Source organism: Geotrypetes seraphini, chromosome 15 (assembly GCF_902459505.1).
Source record: "Geotrypetes seraphini chromosome 15, aGeoSer1.1, whole genome shotgun sequence".
NCBI lineage: Eukaryota > Metazoa > Chordata > Amphibia > Gymnophiona > Dermophiidae > Geotrypetes > Geotrypetes seraphini.
This window is the reverse complement of record NC_047098.1, coordinates 50,560,003-50,582,675: the sequence shown is the minus strand read 5'-3', so window position 1 is coordinate 50,582,675 and position 22,673 is coordinate 50,560,003. Positions and strand designations below refer to the sequence as shown.

The following is a 22,673-nucleotide window of genomic DNA, read 5'->3' as shown; positions in this document are numbered from 1 at the left end:
GAATATGCATTGAAAACAGTGCATGCACATAGATCTCATGCATATTCATTGGGGAAAACCTGAAAACCCGACTGGATTGCGGCCCTCGAGGACCGACATTGGACACTCCTGCCTTAAGCTTTCTACATAAAACTCCACGAGTACGTCGGGAGGAACTCGTTTACTAACATACTACCATAATAATCTATACAAACAAGAAGTAATGTTTGCTGCTGCCTTAGCTCGCTGTAAGTAAATTCCCAGCTACTTCTCTTGCCCCTGCTGGACTAGCTACAGAGTCCCACGCCTCTCACGCGGCTTTTATTAACTCACTTCCGTTCCGTCCAACACGTGCGTACGTCATATCCTTTCGAAGTCCCACCCCCACCCCTCAGGTGTGCCGGGGAAGCATGGACTCCTTCGATCTGTTCCGTAAGTTGGGAGCTGGCGCGAAGTTTGACGTGAAGCGCTTCAGTGCAGATGCCGAGAGGTTTCGGGTAAGGGTTTCAGGAGGCGGCCGTCCCTTCCCCGCTGCTGGGGGAGAGGACGTAGGCTTGACACCTCAATACTTTCGCTCGAACAGACTGGTGTGTCCCACTGCATGCTAGTTCTTATAGTTCTGCTGTTTTCAGATGCACCAACGGGAAAATAGCAACTAGAAGTTTAGGGGCGAATCGTCTTGTTTGCTTCACGTGGAAGTTGCAGTACTCTCTGGTGGCAGGATCCACCCTCCATTCTCAATATTTTTTTTTGCTAATAATGAACATGTTTTCTGTTTTGTAGCCAAACTAGGATGGGACCCCCAAGTCAGCATGTAGGTCCTTTGAGTCACTGAATGTTCACAGATCTCTGCCTCTCTCTCCTTCCATGTGCTCCTCATGTTAGTCTGGAAATCCCTTGTAGAGCACTGAGATCTGCGAGCAAACAGTGAAACAGAGTACTGTGCTGACTGCCACAAGTGCTGCTGTCTTTATGCCTAAGTGTGAAGGTCTGCTATTTTCAGTATCTGGATGAGGTGAATTTTTAAGTGGTCAGAGGTTTGGGAGGCACTGGCGCAACTTATTCCAGTTCATTACACAAGCAGGGGTAGGGAACGAGGGCTGCAATCCAGTCAGGTTTTCCTCAAAGAATATACATGAAATCTATTTGCATGTACTCCGTCCATTGTATGCAAATCGGTCTCATACATATTCACTGGGGAAATCCTGAAAACCCATCTAGATTGCGGCCCTCAAAAGACTAATAAAAGGATCCTTCATCTTCTCTTTCCTTTGCTTTGAGTGATCACTAAGACTTAAGAAATGGGTGATAGCTTCTTTGGTTAAAAAAATCATGCACATTTAAAAGATATAGTTTAGGACAGTGGTTCTTACTTGTCCTGGGGGTCCCCCCAGCCACTCTGGTTTTCAAGATATCCCTAATGAATAAGCAGGAGAATAGTTTGCATGTTTACTTTATAGGCAAATCTTGCTCACACATATTCATATCTTGAAAAGCTGACTGGCTGGAGGTCCCTCAGCAGGATAAGTTTAAGAACCACTGGTTTAGGAGATTCTGTTACAAAGCTGAAGCATGAATTCTGTTCTGCAAAACAATTCTCATGGAGTTTAAAATGCTGGGAAGTATGGTATAAATCTTCTAGGGAAAAGAATGCTTTATATTGAAATAAACTGATTTTATGGTTTTGAGGGTGGGGCTAATGGAGTCTATTCAGGCAATTGATATAGTGAGATCAGTGGCTTAAAACAAGAGGTGCTGTCCTCTCTTATTGTGGATTCAAGTTCTCTTTTTATTTGATATTACCAGGAATCCAATTAATACAAAAAGTCTATTTTACGGCATTACTGGAAATGGGCCTAGCACGTGGGAAAGTAGAGAATGACATCCTCACAAGAACTCAATTTCCCCACCTCATCCCCACGAGTTTTATTGCTGTCCCATACCTGTAAGCTCTGCCTTAACTGCACCAGTCTCAAACACTTATGATTTTAAAGTGTTTGAGACTTGTACAGATGAGGATGGAGTTTGCAGTAATGGGGCAGGAACGGGAAAAGAACTCTCCGGGATGGGAAAATGAGTTCCCGCAGGGATGGGGAAAAATTTGTCCCCATGCTATTCTCTTTGGAAAGTCCCGCATTAGTGCACACTTAAGCACTTAGTAAAAGGGCCCTTAAATAAACTATACATGAACAATTATAAGTAACACACAGTGTGTTCGTCAGTCGTACATTACATTAAGTATTTTTAGTTCTGGTTGCATTGCAGAGGAAAGAATGGAGCTGCAGATCATAATTTTATTAAGTCTAGTTACTAATTTCAAGTAACACCATGAGAAACTACTGGCAAAATATTTTTGGAAGTAAATGTTTTCATTTAAATGTTGCAGCCTGATGGCTTCTTTTAAAAGTGTCTTGGAAAAATGGAACCAAACGTTTCAAACTGTTTTTATATAAGTGGCATAATTTCCAGGTGATTACAATTAAAGACAAGGAATTTGGCTCCCAGGCTGTGGATGGACTTGATTTTTTTGGTAGTGGGCAAAGGCAAAAACATGAGGGAAGCGAGAGAAGACCAAATGATAAAACAAAGCATTCCTCACTTAAGAAAAATGAAGTTGAACCCTTCAAAAGTGAATTCACAAGGAAAAGAAACAGAGACCTACATGAAGCTGAAAAGAAAGGAAAGAAAAAGAGAAAAAATCAAGGTATGATGCTTTCCAAATGAGAAGCAACAGGCCGTTAATGGCAGATCTTTCTGTTATGCTGTAAGAAACTGTTTCCCTCTACGTCGTAAGGATGGTAAGGGATCCATGTAGTAAGGAGGCAGAAAAGGGCAAATTCTATAAGAAGCGCCCAAAAGTTAGGCGCCTAATTGTACACTGTTCAGCGCGATTCAAGTAAAATTGGGTGCTGTTTAATGAATCACGCTGAGCGGAACCTATTTTGGAGGCGCCCAAGAAATAGGCCAGCTCTAGGCACAGTTAAGTTAGGCGCCTGGCTGAGCGCTTAAGAGCAGTGATTCTGCAACAAGGCACCTAGGCCCCGATTCTGTAAACATTTTCTATGATGTTTAGACGCGGTTTGCCGCCTAACTAGTGTCTATGTCGTGCCTATTCTTACCAAAATACAAAATTTTTCAGTGATGAGAAATGTACTGTTTTATGGGGTGTCAGAAAGACCTTTGAAGACAAACTTCAAAAGATTCTTAAGATCTTCATTCAACCCTATGGCTTTGTGAATAGTCATTTAAATAATTATTATATAAATAAGATAATAACTTAGCTTTTTTCTGTTATTTCTTTTTTTCTATTAAATGTATTGCATTGCTTTCTCTAGCGGTCAGCATAAGCCGCTGAACACTACAGATAGGAGCATTTAATGATCCAGACCCCATGCCTTGACAAAGATAGGCGAAACGCGGCAGGGGAGCGATATATGCTGACCGCTAGAGAAAGCAATGCAATACATTTAATAGAAAAAAAGAAGTTAAAAAGAAATAACAGAAAAAAGCTAAGTTATTATCTTATTTATATAATAATTATTTAAATGACTATTCACAAAGCCATAGGGGATGAATGAAGATGAATGAAGATCTTAAGAATCTTTTGAAGTTTGTCTTCAAAGGTCTTTCTGACACCCCATAAAACAGTACATTTCTCATCACTGAAAAATTTTGTATTTTGGTTGATCTGTCTTGAGTTCACTTTAAGAATTGTTAGAGTGCCTATTCTTAACCACGCCCACATTATGCCCATATTACGCCCTCGTAACACCCATGTCTACATACTTGGACGCAAGTTTTCCAAACACCTGCGTCCAGCTCGTGTCTATATTCTGAGAACGCCTGCCTGACACCTGTCTAAGTCCCAATTAACGCTTGTTAAGACCCTTAAATCGCTCATTATCCACTTAAATCGGACGCCTAAACTACGCCTAAAGTTAGGCGCACTTTACAGAATCAGGGCCCGAATGTGTAGCCGCACTCACGCCTAATGTGCATAGCGCCTATTTTTTTTGAAGGCCACCTACATTTTTAGAGGCGCCTTGTTGCGGAATCGCACTTTCTTGATAGGCGCCTATGTTTCAATCAGTGCGGATTAAAAAGCTTAATTGAGCTTGTTATTCAATTTAGATAGGCACCTCCGAAATAGGCACTGGTTACAGAATTTGGGCCAAAGTGATGGTATACTCTGGATGTCCTCCTTGGAAGCAAAACTGAAAGATACTGTATCTGAATTCATAAGGGCCTGGGATAGGCACATGGGATCTCTCGGAGAGAGAAAGAGATAATGGTTACTGTGGGTGGTCAGACCAGATGGGCCATTTGGCCCTTATCTGCCATCAAGTTTATATAAAATAAAAATGACATTAAGAACATAAGGGTAGCCTTACTGAGTCAGACCAATTGCCTATCTAGCTCAGTATTCTGCTTCTAAGTAGCCAATCCAGGTCACAAGACACCCAAACAACAGCAGCATTCCATGCTACAGATCCCAGGGCAAGTAGTGGCTTTCCTCATGTCTATCTCAATAGCAGACTATGAACTTTTCCTCCAGGAACTTGTCCAAAATCTTTCTTAAACCCAGCTACACTAATTGCTGTTACCACAGCCTCTGGCAATGAGTTCCAAAGCTTAACAATTCTTTGAGTGAAAATATATTTCCTGATTTTAGACTGCACTGAATAATGATTGTTCTCTCCATGTGTTTCCCTCTACACCGCAGGAATGGTAAGGGATCCATGTAGTAAGGAGGCAGAAAGTGATGGTATACTCTGGATGTCCTCCTTGGAAGCAAAACTGAAAGATACTGGAAACTTGAGGGAAAAGAAACTCACAGCAGAGAAACTGGAGCAACGTAGACAAGAAAAGGTGAGTTTTTTTTAAAGTAAACATTTTTGGTTCATTTATGTTTTTTGATGCAGTGTCTGTTTTTGCTTATATTGGTTAATTGTTTCAATAACTGGCACCAGTTTTGCCCTCAATATGAAACTAAATTGGTTTGAAACAGTGATTTTTTTAAATAGCTTTCCTATTATCATAAGGAGGAATTAGATTCTTAGGATTTATCATGTGCGTTATCCTTCATGGCCACTGTGTTAGTGAAAGCCCATGATGCCTTCACATCTATCTATAGGGCAAAAGATCGTGATGTTTTTGACTCCAGATTGATAATAGATGGCATGGCTGCTGCATCTCGTCACCTTTACAGACCCTTTCTTGGCACTAGGGGAGACTGCCAAAAATTTTTACTGATAGTAAAGTGGGCTTACAAATGGTACTTGGAAAAAATTTGTTTTATATATATATATATATATGGCAAATGAAGTACAGCCAGAGGTTAATAAGAAACTTATTATGATTGTTAGAATTTTTAGTTTAACATTTCAGAATGATGATTCTTGCTTTCGCCAGGGTTAAGTTAACAGTTGCAAAGAACACATTCTGTTCATTTATTATGCTCTGAAATTATGGAATGAACTCCCAAAAACAAGATGAGGTGTATCTCAATATTTGACTTTTGAAAATGGGTAGAACCGTGCTTTTATTTCCTTGTATTTGTGTGAAAATTTTGTTGGTTTTCCGAGTCCTTGTTATTACTACTTAGCACGCATAACAGATATTAATGTACACAAACAGGAATGTAATGGGGCACGGCCTCAGATAGCCCTTGTCCTATATCTGTGTAATATGCTGTTGTCTAAGCTGATGTTTTGATTAGATTTCATTGCCTTAGGTTTTGTCTGGGAAGCATATTTTCATGCATAGATTCACATGCATAATGTTTTGCTATTCTAATAGGTAATAAGCTTATTTTGCATCTTATTAGCATGCATTTCACATTAAATCCACGCAGTAATGGTGCTGCTAATGTGCTAACTAACTTGCTCGTGCTAACAGTGATTTCTAACGCATATTAAAGGCAGTTTAGGAGATTGGCTCCTAAGTCTTGGTGGAAGAAATACTGTAAGAGTAGTGATAGATACTGGGTGTTTCTCAGCTGTAACTAATCCTTGTTGCAGAGGTCCTAACAGTTTAAAGATATAGTAGTCATCAGTATATTCATACTAATTTAGGGCAAAACCATTTGACTCTACATAATTTTTTATGTTCCATATTCATTTTTATCTCTAGATAAACTATTTCAGGAAGAAACACAAGATTTATGTTCAAGGAACAGATATTCCTGAACCGGTTGCCACATTTGAGCAACTTGGTCAGGAATATAACATCCATCCTAGGATCATGCAGAATATTCAAGAATCTGGCTTTCGCCTTCCCACCCCAATTCAGATGCAGGCAGTTCCAGTTATGTTCCATGTAAGTTCAATCCAATTTATTTTTGCTTTCTTTAAAATTGCAGCTTGACTAAAGCCTTCCTCCCTTTAACATACAGTAGAATCTCGGCTATCCAGCACCCACGGGGATTGGTGGATACCGGATAACTGTTTTTCTGGTTAATTGAGAGTGTGTTAGAAACCTTGTCTAACCCAGTCTCAATTCCCCCCGCCCCGAAGCGACAGCAGTCCTGAGCCGCAAAGTCCTCCTCCCTCCCTCCCTCCCTCAAGCCCTGAAATGGCAGAAGCAGGCAGCATCCTGAGCCACGAAACCCCTCGCTCCCTTCCTCCCTTCCTTACCCAAGCGCAGCCAGTCAACAGGAGGCAGCCTCAAAAAAGGCTGCTTGTGGCCAGCCCTGCAGGGCCTTTCCTCTGATGAGTCAGATGCGACACGTCGGAGGAAAAGCCCTGCCGTGGCTGGCCGCGAGCAGCCTGTTTTGAGGCTGTCTCCTGACTGGCTGTGCTCGGGTAAGGAAGGGAGCGAGGAGGTTCGTGGCTCAGGACTGCTGCCTGCTGCTTGCCACTAAGGGGCTTGAGGGAGGGAGGAGGGCTTTGCGGCTTAGGACTGCTGGTGCTTCGGGGCAGGAGGGAGGGGGGCTTGCCTCTCAGCTGCTTGGGGCTTGAGTGACGGAGGGAGTTGGGATTTGCGGCTCAACATGCTGCCGTACTGGTGCTTCAGGTCATGAAGGAGGTGGGATTCGCGGCTCAGGACTGCCACCACTTGAAGTTCTTCGGGGCTTGAGGGAGGGAGGTTTGTGGCTTAGGACCACTACTGACGGTGCTTCGGGGGGACTTTTTTTTTCCACCAGCGCTTTTTTTTTTGCCAGTTAGGTGAATCCTGATTAACAGACCCTACTGTATTTTCATTAATAAGAAAAGTTAAAAGCCAAATTTATTTAATTTAAAATTTTATATACCGCATAATAACTATGCAGTTTACAAAATCACATGCATACATAATTCACAAATGCTAAACATGTCTCGACAATAACAAACGGTATCATTATCAAAATCTTTAAATTCATCTTACAAAATGGAATCGCAAGATCCCATAAAATCATAGCCTGAAATCTGGTTTGCTTACTAGGAAACGGGTACCAGTTTTTAGGTAACATTAATCTTAGATAATCTAAGAATGAACTAATCTGCGAAGTAGGTATGAGTCATTTTGTCTTGCCTCTTTTATCATCTTTATACTAAACTAAACCTTAAATTTGTATACCGCATCATCTCCACAGACTCGTTTAAAAGTGTGTGATTTTATTTTTGTTAAGGATTGTATTTGGTGCCTGTTCAACCAAAATGTCATTTTTGTCTAAATGTTCTGAAGGTTCTTTTGAACACAAAATATAATTTAGAAGGTTTCACTACGGATAAATGGAACAGAACCTTAAACCCAATGCTTTGTATAGAAGTGAGCTGTATCTTCAATGTGTTTTTTGCTTTTATATCTTTAGGGACGTGAGATTCTGGCCTGTGCTCCAACTGGCTCTGGGAAGACCTTGGCTTTCATTATCCCCATCCTGACACACCTGAAACAACCCATGAATAAGGGTTTTCGGGCATTGATTGTGTCACCTACAAGAGAGCTAGCAAGCCAGGTATGACAAACTTACTCCTCACCCCTCTTTTTTACAAAATTGTGAAAGCATTTTTTAGTGCTGGCCGGCCCGCTGAATGATCTTTGATGCTCCTGGCACTCGTACAATTCCTATGAGCGTTGGAAGCAGCACAGAGCATTCAGCACACTGGCCTGCGCTAAAAACCGCTTCCGCGGTTTTGTAAAAGGTGGGTTTGTTTGCTATAAAATAATTTTATATTACTAATTCTTCTATTTAAAAATCTTTAGCTGCAAATAATTATCATTCTCATTCAACCAGTGTTTCATGTGTTTAAATGGGTGATGGGACAAAAGCGCGATGGACAAAGCCACGCCGACATTTGAGAGCAGACAATTGCTCCAGCGCACCGCTGTAAAAGTTTATTTTAAAGGGCTCCGACGGGGGGGTGTTCGCACTGCCGTTGGGGGGGTGTATCCCCCCCACATTATATAGAAAACTTAACTTTTCCCCTATAAAATAGGGAAAAAGTTTGTTTCCTCTATAATAGGGGGTTACAACCCCCCAAAACCACCCCCAACGGCAGCACGAACACTATTAAGTAAATTTTTACGGTGGCGCGCTTGAGTCTTGCGCTCAACTGTCTGCTCTCAAATGTCGGCATGGCTTTGTCCCGCGCGCTTATGACTGTGAACTGTTTAAATGTGTCCTAATGATATGGGAATCTTTATTTATGGATCTTTGTGAAAAAATAAAATATTTTAATCGTTCTGTGATCATGAGGGGAAAGTTTTACAAGATGCTGTCTAAAGTGTGCATGTACAAATTGTTGAAATGTTAGTGATAGTTATCATAGATGGCAGCACACATGCTGGAGGTTTGCCAAACATTCAGAATTTGGCTGCAGTGGCTGGTTTTGAGGAGTGGCATGCAGTCCTCAGCAGGACCTTTAAGTTGGCAACGTAAGAATTGATATATTGAATTCTAATCTACACAACTGCTCTTTTTCTTGCTCCAGAGACCTAGGGCTCCTTTTACTAAGGTGCGCTAGGGCTTTAAAGAACGGAATAGCACGCGCTAGACCAGGGGTCTCAAAGTCCCTCCTTGAGGGCCGCAATCCAGTCAGGTTTTCAGGATTTCCCCAATGAATATGCAGGAGATCTATGTGCATGCACTGCTTTCAATGCATACCCCCATTCAATGCATACCCCCATTCATTGGGGAAATCCTGAAAACCCGACTGGATTGTGGCCCTCGAAGAGGGACTTTGAGATCCCTGCGCTAGACCTTAACACCAGAATTGAGCTGGCGTTAGTTCTAGAAGCGTAGCGCGTGGTAATTTCCCGTGTGCTAAAAACGCTAGTGCACCTTAGTTAAAGGAGCCCCTCTTCTTCCTTAACTCCCCTTCTAAGCTTTTTGGTTTAAAAAATGGGGGTACAAAATTGTGTTAGTGGTGGTGGTAGCAGCAGCAGGAACATGTTGTGAAGGCACACAGATTGGGGTCTGCCCAAGTGTGTAGTTCTGGTCTCGGGGCTCTGTTTTAAGCTAGGAAGCAGTGCTGGCCTGGTTCATGCCCTGTATCCTTTCATAGTTTTGTCACTGGTTTCAGAGGTCTTGGCCTGACCTCTGCATCATAGAAACATAAACAATGATAGCAGATAAAGACCCTGTGGCCCATCCAGCCTGCCATCTATACCATCGCCTATCCCTTTTTCTCCCTTAAAAATCCTATATACCTGTCCCAAGCTTGCTTGAATTCTGTTTCTATGAAGAAGTGTTTCCTAAGGTTATTCCTGAGTCTGTCTCCTTTCACCTTTGTCCTATGTCCCCTCATTCCAAAGCTTGCTTTCAGTTGAAAGAGACTCCTGTGCATTTATGACATGAAGGTATTTAACATCTCTGTTATCTCCTCACTTCTGCCTTTATTCCAAAGTATACATATTGAAATCTTTAAATCATTTTGAAGGTACACACAGTACTCTAAATAAGGACTCACCAGAGACCTATACAGAGACCTATATAGAGGCATTATTGCCTTCCTTTTTTCTGCCAGCCATGCCTTTCCCTGTGCACCCAAGCATCCTTCTGGCTTTTGTCACTACCTTAAGATCATCACATACAATTACACCTATTCATTAAGGGTACTAGCACTAAAACACCCATTACAATTTATTACCCCCCTTGATTAATTCCCCCTTTAGTCTTGCTCCTCTTTCGTGCACATAAGGGCTTCATCTCCTAAACTCTATCACTAGGTGTTTTAGTGTCAATTTTTAGCTGCCAAATTCTGGACTATTTTCAGGTTTCGTTATGTCCCCCCTCATGTTATGCCCACCATCAGGGGTGTCTACATGATTACAAATGTTAATATCTGCAAAGAGAAACCTTACCAGACAGCCCTTTCACAGTATTGTTTATAAAAATGTTAAAAAGAACCAATTCTTGTGGCTTATTTAGCTCTACCCTTTGTTACTTTCCACTTCAACCCATTTCTAATCCAGTCAGTCACTTTAGGGCCCATACTGAAGGCCCTCAGTTTATTTATAAATCATCTGTGTGGAACCATGTCAAAGGCTTTGCTAAAATCTAAGCACACCGTATCTAGTTCTCTCTCTCTCTCTCTCTCTTCAACTTTCTGGTTACACAGAAATCGGATTTGTCCAACAAGACTTGCCTTTGGTAAAACCTTGTTACCTCAGGCTCAGAAACTCACTGTTCTCTGTTTTAGAATGGTTTCCATTAATTTACTTGCCATAGAGGTCATACTAATTGGCCTGTAGTTCCCAATTCCTTCTTACTTCCACTTTTGTGAAGGACTATATCTGTGCTTCTCCAATCTTCTGAGACAACTTCTAATTCTAAAAAAGCAGTGGAAAGGTCAAACAGCAAAGCCATAGTTCCTTCATTGCTCAGATGTATGCCGTCTGATCCCATCGCTTTGTCTACCTTTAGTTTAGCTCAGTGGTTCTTTAAATCTGCCCTGGGGGACCCCCAGCCAGTCGGGTTTTCAAGATATCCCTAATGAATATGCAAATCTACCTCGTGCACATTCATTAGGGATATCTTGAAAACCCGACTGGCTGAGATTCCCCCCAGGCAGGTTTAAGAACCACTGGTTTAACTAATTCCTTCTGAAAATTTGTCAAAAGTCTACCACACTTCTATTTCTATTTGGGTTTGTCTTCTGCAGTCCTACTACCAGCCTTTTATTTGTGAGCACAGAACAGAAACATTTGTTAAGTAATTCCACTTTATTCTTATCAGCTTCTACATTTTTCTCATTCTACCTCTTGAGTCTCACAATGACACTTTTTGCACTTCTTCCTGTCACTTTTTGCACTTCTACCTGTCACTTCGTAAAATTGCAAGCCATGGAATCGAGGGTGAAATGCTCACATGGATTAAAAACTGGCTGGAGCATAGGAAACAGAGAGTGGGGTAAATGGACAATACTCAGACTGGAACAGTGTCACCAGCGGGGTGCCACAGGGCTCGGTACTCTTTAACATCTTTATAAATGATCTGGACATTGATACGACGAGTGAGGTAATTAAATTTGCAGACGATATGAAGTTATTCAGAGTAGTGAATACACAGGGGAATTGTGAAGATCTACAAAGTGACATAATGAAGCTCAAGAAATGGGCATCGACATGGCAAATGAGGTTCAACGTGGATAAGTGTAAAGTGATGCATGTCGGTAACAAAAATCTCATGCATGAATACAGGGTGTCCAGGGTGGTACTTGGAGAGACCTCCCAGGAAAGAGACTTGGCAGTTCTGATCGACAAGTCGATGAAGCCATCTGCACAATGTGCTGCGGCGGCAAAAAGGGTGAACAGAATGCTAGGAATAATAAAGAGGGGGATCACGAACAGATTGGAGAAGGTTATCATGCTGCTAGACCGGGCCATGGTGCGCCCTCACCTGGAGTACTGCGTCCAGCACTGGTCACCGTACATGAAGAATGACACGGTACTACTCGAAAGGGTCCAGAGAAGAGCGACTAAAATGGTTAAGGGGCTGGAGGAGTTGCCGTACAGTGAGAGATTGGAGAAATTGGGCCTCTTCTCCCTTGAAAAGAGGAGACTGAGAGGAGACATAATCGAAACATTCAAAATACTGAAGGGAATAGACAGTAGATAAAGACAGACTGTTCACACTCTCCAAGGTGGGCAGAACGAGAGGGCACTCTCTAATGTTGAAAGGGGATAGATTCCGTACAAATGTAAGGAAGTTCTTTACCCAGAGAGAGTGGTGGAGAGCTGAAACACTCTTCCGGAGTCTTGTAGGGGAAAACACCCTCCAGGGTTTCAAGACTAAGCTGGACAAGTTCCTGCTAAATTGGGACGTACGCAGGTGAGGCTGGACTCATTTAGAGCACTGGTCTTTGACCTGGGGGCTGCCGTGTGAGTGGACTGCTGGACAGGATGGACCACTGGTCTGATCCAGCAGCGGCAATTCTTATGTTCACTAATATGTCTACAAAAATGTCTTGTCCTTCCATTTAACTGTATTGGTTATTTTTTCTTCCATTTACACCTTTGCTTTTTTTGTCTATTTTATAAGCTTTTCTTAGGCAACAATATCTGGAAAAGCTATCTCATATTTTTGAAGGTTAGTTTCTTTTCCTTACCTTTTTCCTTATTCAAAAAGTCAAGGTCCATGCTAGAGATGCAGTTATGAAGACAAGAAGGTTGGAGACTGGGAACGGAAGTAGATAGTTGGTTTTAAATGTTCAAGATTTGGCAATCCTTTTTCTATAATACATCTTGATAAGTTTGTAAAAGACGTTCAACAGGCCTCATTAGTGCCGCAGAACGGTTTCTCTAGAGTTGCATGTTTGATCTTATTTAGATATTAAGCTTCTTAAGGAAGTACTATTCTGTTATGGCAGGTGTGACAAGATACTATGTCTGTCTTTTTCTCAATTCACTTTTACATCTGTACTACCTGTACAACAATGTGTCTGATCTGGGAACAAATTGCTTTGTGTATATTTCAGACACAGCGAGAACTAATGAAACTCTCTGAGGGGACAGGTTTCAGAATACACATGATCCATAAAGCTGCTGAGGCTGCAAAGAAGTTTGGTGCAAAATCGGCAAAAAAATTTGGTAAGAGACAGTCTTATTTCACCAGCCTAATCCAATCGTACTGTTGTAAGGGCCTATAGAGATTGATGCATCTGTTCACTTCCCTGACCTTCCCCCAACACCTGAGAATAATCATGTACTCGGTAAGCTGGATTTAAAATGGAGCACCCTTAGGCAATGGAAATGTGGGGAAGCCAAATACCCCCCCAGCCTAGAAATTTTCCTCTCCCATTGTCCCTCCATCACATGCCCTGGTGCGGCCGCAGTTTGAGCAGGAATATTTAGTAAGGGACATTTTGAGCCTATGAATGATGCCAGACCTTGCAGTGTTCTTGCCCCGTCTTTCTCATGGGCTTCATTACCATGGAAACTCATTCAAAGGGCAGGGCACAAAGGGGACTGTTAGCACGTGAGAACTGGCAAGACCCTATGCTGAATTTTCCTGCTGGAGTTGCTGCTGCTGCCAGATTGTTCTGTAGAGCGGCACTAATACGCTGCGAGATATTTATTCATTCACATTAAGGGAGCCAACAACGGCGACTATGTAGTTTATAGCTTAAAAATACAGGCAAAAGGTAAGGAGGGAGCAGTGGCAAAGTGAGGGTGAGAGGAAACTGGGGCGGTGGTGCCCCTTCTCCGACCCTCCACACCCCCACCCTTTCCCCGTACCTCTGGTTGTTCACTGCTCGAGCAACAACTTCAGCGTGTTCCTTGTGACCGCGTCTTCTCTCCCTCTGATGTCATTTCCTATGCGCGGCATCTGGAAGTGACGTCGGTGGGAGAGCAGACGCGGTCACGAGGAGCACAATGAAGTTGGTGCTTGTGGCGGTGAACAACTAGAGGTATGGGGAAAGGGAAGGGGGGCGGGCGCGAGGAGGAGGGTGCCAGCACCCACACCATGACGGCACCCGAGGAGGACCCACCCTCCCCTTACTACACCACTGGGAGGAAAGGAGGAGAAACCTGAAGAAAGATGAGGCAAGGACAAAAAGATAAAGGTGATGTTGGTGATTGTGTGAAAGTTATCAGATGATGGCAAGAGAGGGAAAGAACTGAGGTGGAGAAGTTTGAGATAGAGCAGTTGGAAAAAACAAGATCAAGCTGGTGAGCAGGAGTAACAGAGCATAGCTGGATGTTAAAGCAAGAAAGATAGAGGCGTAAGAATCAGAGAGGTCATTTTAGTATGAATATTAAAGTCCCCAAGAGTGAGGAAAGGGGAGGATAGTTTGAGAATGTCTCTTGGCTTTCGTTCTATCAGTGAGAAATGGATTTCTCTGGGGATTTATAAATAAATGTATATTCACTAATATCTGTCACTCTTTCTCCTACAGATATACTAGTGACAACGCCTAACAGACTGGTTTATTTATTAAAGCAAGACCCACCAATAATAGACCTCTCCAGGTATTAGAAGAGCTCGTTTCTGGTTTTTAATTTATGGAATTGGTGGGGGGAGGTCTTTCTGCTCATCGGGGTGCAGGTGATTGGGGGTGGGGGGTGGAAGCAGGGTGCTTGTTGGCACTCTGAAATACAGCTTTTTATATGAATTTGTTAATAAACAAAGTGACCAAGAAGGACCAAAGCTGGCTGGGCTATTCTAAATCATTATTGATGGGTTCACTATCATACTTTAAGATGACCCAAGATTATTAAATATCTCTCTTATTTGTGCATTTTATGTGAATTTGAGCAGCGCTCTTATATTGCCTGATTTATTTTTGTACTCCTAATCAAAAATGCTTTTTGAAGGCTAGTGTTGTGTAGATGCAGATTCTTGGAGTTATAAAAATAATTAATATATAGGTCTTTTACATTCAGGGCTATTTTTGTATATGTTGATGTAAAGGACATATTTTGGATTTTAAATTCAGTTATTCACTTTTCTAAACAGTAGCTCAAGGTTCATTCAAGTACAGTAGGTATTTCCACACTTAAGAGGGTTTAAAGTCCAAGGCTTTTATATCTGCTTATAAATTCAAAGCATATAAGTGACAGAGAGCTAGATGCACTAAAGTATCCGATCGCCTAACGATTGTCACTAAACCAGTCTGACAGGTCTAGCGACCGATTGGATTTGTCGACCCAATGCACAAAAAGGCTCACCGCGTGGTTTTCGGTGCGGACTTACGTTCTCTGATTCTGGCATGCAAATGAGGTCATTAATATTAAAACCAGGCATCCGATCGATGCCCTAACCTTGCATGCCAGCTGTGACACCCCCCACCCGCAAGGATCCCCAAATCAGAATACAGAGGAAGGTGCCTAAAGCCCTGATTGGTTCAGGCCCTTCCATTAGGTGTCTGAGCCAGTTGGAGCCTTAGGCCCCTCCCTGTGCATCCCAGAATGCACTGGGAAGGGAAAGGCCGCCATTTTGGAGTTTTTTATGGGGCAGATATTGTGCATGTGTAACACACACACACACCATCTATGCCATTAAAAAAAAAAAGAACAAAGCCCAAACAGCTGAGTGGCAGGAAGTTGCTTTGGGGCTTCTGCCACTCAGCTGTTTGGGTATCCCCAAACCGGCTCTGCATGTGTCGAAGTCGCTCTCACAGCGACTAATTGGACAGGATTATGACGAACCACTTTGCAAATCATTTGCAAGCAAACTTGTGGAACATCGATTGCTGTTCCAGAGTGAGCCAAAAATTTTTGACTTACTCGGTCGTAATGACCGTGTTTTGTGGATCTAGTCCAGAGAGTGAGTGATGTTGGCTTGATTATAGGCTGGGTGTGTAAGCTTAATGGCTGTACTGCTAGTTATGTATGTTTTTAAATCCAGCTTATCAAAAATTCCCCTAATAGGTATAATAATCACAATGCTCAAACCAACTCCTATAATTCAAAACAAAATATATGAATGAGCACTGTGTAAAATAAACCATCCAATATATAAGGATTGTGAAAAGAGAGAACTTCAGTAACTTTGGCAGTACAAACTGTTCAAAAAGGCTACATGCAATGGCGGCAGCACGGAGGCGGCTGAACTAACATCGATCCGGGACCGTTTCGCCTTATAACTCCTGTTTTGGAAATGCCGCATACGAAGCGCAAGGGCAGTGCCCGAACCAACCCCACTATGACTAGGACATCTACTCCTGTCCAGTGCTTGATTTTGGATTACATCGCCGCCACAAATAACGCCAGAGAATTACCTGGAGGCACGCTCAGGCTATCTTCACCAGAGAGAGCAGTTGGAGACTTCGAGCCGGAGGTATCTCTCTCCCTTCCAGGAACTGTTCCTCTGCCACTCCCTGCTGTAGTTGCGGCCCTGCTGGGAGGCCCCTGTGTGGAGGAAGAACGAGGGGGAACCCCGGATCAGGGGGCTGGGCTTGCGATAAATCCAGCAAGTCAGGGAAAAGAGAGAGCCGGTTTGGAAACCGGCTTGTTAACATCAAAACCGGCGGTGATTACCCTCGAGAGTATTTGGGAAGCTCTCGAGAGGCTGAATTCCTCAATGACCAGGTCTTCACAGGATGTTCTGTGGATGTTCTTGGGAAAGTCTTTTCAAAATGCTAAAGAAGAATTTTCTAATGAAATTCAACAAGTTAAAACAACTATGACAGACGTTCAGGCTGTTACTAATGACTTGATTAAAGAGAGAAACTTTTTGCTTAGAAAAACTGAACAGCTGGAAAATTATAATCATAGATTAAATATTCATATACTGAATTTTCCCAAAGCTCTTGGTGTGGCACCATTAGATATGTTTAAAAGATTTTTGATTGAGATATTAAAAATTTCCTCAGACCATATACCGCCGATTAATCAAATTTATTATTTGCCAACTAAAAAAGTTACTGGAGCCACACCTGAATCACAGACTCAGCAAGATGCTTCTTTAAATATCACCCAGCTGTTGGAAACTATTTTATCAGAAAATACTGAGAGGGCCACCTTATTGATTTCATTTGTTTTTGAGCAGGACCTGAACGCTATCATGAAACTGTATTTTCGGAATTCGCAAACTATGTTTCATGGAAAAAAGTTTGGATTTTCCCAGATGTCACCAAATGTACACAGGAGCGTAGGAAATTGTTTCTTACAATGCGAAAGGAGACATTAGCTCTTGTTGGAACATTTCTATTAGCATACCCTAGCAAGTGTTTAATAAAATACCTTGGAGTCAAATATGTCTTCTTTATACCAGAACAATTACGATCCTTTTTGGATCTGAAGACCCTGGCGAAAGGGGGAATATCAGAAATTGTAGAACAGTAGTTATAATATTGTGTTATAGCTGTTAAGCCTATTCCCAGATTATTGATTTGTTTTTTTTTTCCTTTTTGAGTCTCTCTACTCTATGGAATTCTCCTCTTCCAAGTTGTGGTCTGAGAAAGATTAAACTTATTTTGTTTGTTAATTAATATTTTAATTAACATTAATGATGTAATTTCTTATACATGTTTTCTTTCTGTTTTACAAGGGGATTCTTGTGAAGTAATTGAAATTTAAATAAAAACTAAAATTAAAAAAAAGGCTACATGCTAGGGAAATACCCCAAATAGCTTGTGTTCCTGTTACATCACTAGTGTTCCCTCTTTTGACTTGTGCACCAGATGTGCTAAATAATTTTCTTTAAGGTGTACAGTTAAATATCACAGTGTTCATCCAAAACAAACAAAGTGTGCCCAAGTCAGAAAAAAGGTTAGCTGGTGAAATTGTCCATTTAACTCTTCAAAGTCTTAACAATTAGCACTTCATTTTAGATTGCAGTTCATCCAAATACTTATCTTAAGACTGGCTTCTGTTCTGTCTGATAAGAGCCTCATTTCAATTCCTTTTTCTAACTGATGATTTAAAGATTAATTACATTAAACCAGTGATCTCAAACTCAAACCCTTTGCAGGGCCACATTTTGAATTTGTAGGTACTTGGAGGGCCACAGAAAAAAATAGGGGTCCTTTTGCTAAGGTGTGCTAGCCGATTTAGCACGTGTGCCTTAGTAAAAGGACCCCTAACTATTTTTTCTGCGGCCCTCCAAGTACCTACAAATCCAAAATGTGGATTATCAGAAGCAATTAAGGAAAGATTTCAGCTATACACAGCTGAAAGCAGTGCAACATGCAGAAAGTGAAAAAGCATCAACAGCTCTCACCTCCTCCAGGCACAGGCTGCACGGCCTCCAACCAGTGCTCCAAGCTGCACGTTCTTGAACGTTGCCTGCCTTACTTCTGTAACCTCACGCAAGCGCTTTCCTGCATCTGCACGCAATTGGACTCCACCTCACAATCATGTACAGATGCAGGAAAGCGCTTGCGTGAGGTTACAGAAGTAAGGCAGGCAACGTTCAAGAACGTGCAGCTTGGAGCACTGGTTGGAGGCCGTGCAGCCTGTGCGTGTGTCCGGTGCTGGAGGAGGTGAGAGCTGTTGATGCTTTTTCACTTTCTGCATGAGGTTACAAGCGCTGCACACTTGTGGAGTGGACCATTGCGTGCAGACTGAGGGCCTCAAAATACTACCCGGTGGGCCGCATGCGGCCCCTGGGCTGCGAGTTTGAGACCGCTGCATTAAACGAACTGCTTGAGTTCTGCACATCCCTGAAGCAGGAATCGAAATGAGGCACCCATTTTAAGCCAAGGAAAACTTGGCCTAAACCTATGCCTAAGTTGTGCACACATTGGCCCATAGGCAAAAACTTGCGCATAACTCAAAAGAACGCCCATGATCCCCCCTAACCACACCCCCTTTTAGATATGCACACTGGACAAGACACATAATGCTTCTAAAAAGTTGTGCACATAACTTTCAATTAACTACTTCAATTATGAGTTAATTGTAGATTAGGCCCATCAATTAAATTGTGTGTGTACATCGGCTGTACACGCAACTTTAGACACCTTATACAGAATTTGGGAGATTGTACCCAACCAGTAGGTGATGCTGTTGCCTAATATAAGTCCCTATCCTGCTGACCAAATGAGCAATAATTGGGGGATGGGTTTTTCCCCCCATTGTATATATTTGCTACATAATTCTTATCTATTTGTGTACATTATTCTTAGTGTTGAATGGTTGGTTGTTGATGAATCGGACAAATTGTTTGAGGATGGGAAAACTGGTTTCAGAGAACAGCTGGCATCCATTTTCCTGGCGTGTACATCACATGTCGTCAAGCGAGCCATGTTTAGTGCAACCTTTGCTCATGATGTGGAACACTGGTGTAAACTGCATCTCGACAATGTCATTTCCGTGTCGGTTGGAGCTAGGTAAGTGTGATCTCACTGTTGTGCCAGCTGCCAGATCTGATGTGCTCTATCAACTGCCAATCACGTTACAATCACAAAGCATTTTCTTCTCCCCCCATTGATGCCTTTCTCCTCTATCAGAAAACATGAGACGTGTACATTAGAGGAATTTACAGGCATAAATACCATATTACTGTTTTAAGTCTAAGGAACTTAATGTAACCACGTAGCAAAGATCAAAGACAATACCTGTTATTCGAATTTATAGTTCATTTCATCCTAGTGGTTCTAAAATACTTGATAATGTCTCTTGCAGTTCTCACAGACATTAATTTCCATATATTCCACAAACTAGCTTGGATTTTGAAAGAAAGGTTAGATTCTTACCATGTTGTAAGCAGATATAGCTTCAATGCTCCCTTCAAAAATCTGGAGCTATCTGGGTGAGAGGCTAAGGGGACCTTATCCACCTGTGCTCGAAAGCATGAGAGACCCGCAATCTGTATCTTGAGTGATCCAACTGCTAGGCCCTTCTTGAGACCTTCCTGGAGAAAAACCAGGACTGTAGCAATCGACACCATAGAGAGTACCACATTCCAGTTGATACACCAGCCTCGGAAGCTCTTCCAAGCCTTAGCATAGGCGGAAACCATCACCGGTTTCTTGGTCCGAAGAAGGGTTGCAATAACTGCTGTACCTCGGAATAGCCTTTATGCTCTAGCAATGAACGCTCAAGAGCCATGCTGTAAGCACCAAGTGTTCGGATTTTCCAGGATAATCAGACCCTGATGAAAGCACAGCATTGGGTGAACTGGGAGCTTGAGGCTTCTGTCTTCCGATGCACTAGATCTGCGTTTGGCTAGTCTGAGGCAACAAGAATCACAAAACCCAAGTGGGCTGTTACTCTTCAAATGACCCTGCCTATCATGGGCCAAGGGAGAAGCACATAAAGCGACTCCATCTCGGGCCACTGTTGTACTAAGGCATCCGGGTTCATATCTTCAACTGAAAAACCTCTCTGCTTTCTTGTTGGTTACTGTTGCCATCGGATCAAATGTTGAGCATCCCCACTGCCATACATTGCTTTCAAATGCTCTCTGTGACAGGGACCACTCCCTGAGGTCCAGGATATGGCAGCTCAGGTAGTCAGCCAGAACATTCTCTACTCCCGCTACATGAGCAGCTGAGAGTGCCTGTAAGTGAACTTCTGCCCATCAAAACAACAAATAAGCTTCTAGTCTCAGGGGGGCTCTTGGTGCCTCCCTGACTGTTGACATAAGCCACTGCCGTGTCTTCTCGCCGGGGCAACAGAAAAACTGGGAACCTCTGCAGCACAAAAGCCTCACAATATGGGAAGAAAGTACCTGAAAAATAAAACAATAAATCAGAGCAGATCAGAAGATAACTTCTCAACTCGCTTGCAGAAGTGAAAGCTGAGGGACTACAGCAAAGCGCTCTGGGAGGAAAGGTGGAGCCATGCAAGAAGATGATAAGCAGCTTCTGCAAGGAAACTCACGGTTTTGGGATGATTACCCAGGATCTCTGCTCCCGTTGCATTGGAAATGTTTCTCTTTATCAATTATGGCTAACGGAAGGGTAAAAAGTCCTTAATTTAGGTATATATAATATAAATGATTTTGGTTGCAGGAACTCTGCTGTTGAGACCGTAGAACAAGAACTTTTGTTTGTTGGGTCTGAAACGGGAAAGCTGCTGGCAATGAGAGATCTTATCAAAAAGGTAATTATTTTTTGAGGTTCACATGTCACTTTCTTGTCATTTGAAAACCTGCTGTGTAAACCTTTCAAGAAAAAAGTCTGGATATAGCAGAAAAACTTACAGATATCGTACTGCATTTAGCATAATTAAAATTACTTTATATTTAACATACTAGTGTAATAGTGTATTATAATGTAAATTCATTCTGTCAAGGTATTTTGTGTAGAAAACAGGGCTGTAGAGTCGGTACATCAAACCTTTGCCTTCAACTTTGCCTGAACATTTTTCTACTTTCTGACTCCAAATCAGACTCCTACTGATATTAGGCTTTATATTTTTTGTCCTGGATCTAAAGTACTGGTAAATACAGAAACATAGTAACATGATGGCAGATAAAGGCCAAATGGCCCATCCAGTCTGCCCATCTGCATTTTCTTTTTCTAAGAGTTCCCACGTGCCTAACCCAGAGAACAAGAGAGCACTCTCTAAAGTTAAAAGGGGATAGATTCCGTACAAATGTAAGGAAGTTCTTCTTCACCCAGAGAGTGGTGGAAAACTGAAATGCTCTTCCAGAGGCTGTTATAGGGGAAAACACCCTCCAGGGATTCAAGACAAAGTTAGACAATCTCCACCTAGACGACATCACCAGCAAGGATACGATTGAACTTATTAGCTTCCTCACCTCCCTTGGCCTCACCCCTCCTGCACCATCCCCAACCCACGAAAAGGGGCACACACTAGACCTCATTAGCTTCCTCGACCTTACCGCTCACAAGACGTCAATTGACGACACTCGCTGGGAACATGTCCCCTGGTCTGACCACTTCCTAGGGGCTTTCTGTCTCCCCATCTTTATGTCGCACCTTGGGGCTCCACCCCGTACTTCCAACCCCATTACCTTCCGCAAAAAAATCACAAGCGACCTGTTCTGGTCTAAATTTCTCAATCTATTCTCCTATGCCCCTAAGCCTGCAGATTCAGGTACTAATTGGCATAACTGGGTCGCTCTCTCCAAATCCACCTATCTTTCCCTCGCCCCCCTTTCCACTAAATCCATCTCCTATCCCCGCAAGGCCCCTTGGTTCCTCCCATATCACAGAGAGCTAAAACAGAAATGTCGAGCTCTGGAGCGCATATGGAAAAAATAAAAATGTCCTATAGACAGACAGTCCTGGAGATTCAATATCAAGCTGTACAATACAGCACTAAAAAAAGCAAGAAAGAACTTCTATGGTGACAAAATCTCCAGGTCCAACAATCAAAGCAGTACTCTATTCAATATCTGGCGCTCTCTAACCTCCAAAAGAGACCCCACCTTGCTCCCCTCCTCTCCCTCAGCCGATGTTCTAGCAAAATTCTTCAACGATAAAGTTTCTTCCTTGAGATGCTCTTTCCCTCCTTCAGTCTCTTACAACTCCCTAGTGCCCACCGATTCCACTCCCACCCTAATGGTCTCCAACCCTATCCCAGCTGACAGATCCTGGACCACCTTTGAGCGCGTATCTGAATCTCTGGTCCTCAATCTCTGTCTCAAACTGAAATCCTGTAATTGCTCCTTGAACCCATTCCCCTCCTACCTATACAAGAACATTCCCGCTCAGGCTATTTCTTCTATCACCATTCTCATAAACTCCGCCCTTCAGTCGGGCCATTTCTCCCCAGAAATGGGTCATATCGCCTTGACCCCACTACTGAAAAAATCTGACCTTGACCCTTCCATACCATCCAGCTATCGCCCAATTGCAAATATCCCTCTCCTAACCAAGATGCTAGAGTCCATCATTTCTTCCCAACTCTCA

The 22,673-nt window shown here is 42.5% G+C and overlaps 1 protein-coding gene across 2 annotated transcripts in view; it reads left to right on the top strand.

The window, feature by feature from the left end:
• The first annotated feature begins 342 nt into the window (after positions 1 to 342).
• DDX52 (DExD-box helicase 52) overlaps positions 343 to 22,673 on the top strand; it is a 55,454-nt gene continuing 33,123 nt past the window's right edge. The window contains exons 1-9 of one of the 2 annotated variants that reach the window (XM_033922711.1): positions 343 to 476; positions 2,449 to 2,683; positions 4,703 to 4,848; positions 6,112 to 6,297; positions 7,772 to 7,915; positions 12,879 to 12,990; positions 14,301 to 14,373; positions 18,975 to 19,178; positions 20,805 to 20,895. In XM_033922711.1, the coding sequence (XP_033778602.1) occupies positions 390 to 476; positions 2,449 to 2,683; positions 4,703 to 4,848; positions 6,112 to 6,297; positions 7,772 to 7,915; positions 12,879 to 12,990; positions 14,301 to 14,373; positions 18,975 to 19,178; positions 20,805 to 20,895 (1,278 nt within the window). In that variant the 5' untranslated portion in view covers positions 343 to 389. The remainder of the gene's footprint in view (positions 477 to 2,448; positions 2,684 to 4,702; positions 4,849 to 6,111; positions 6,298 to 7,771; positions 7,916 to 12,878; positions 12,991 to 14,300; positions 14,374 to 18,974; positions 19,179 to 20,804; positions 20,896 to 22,673) is intronic. The other variant, XM_033922712.1, reaches the window with a different exon arrangement.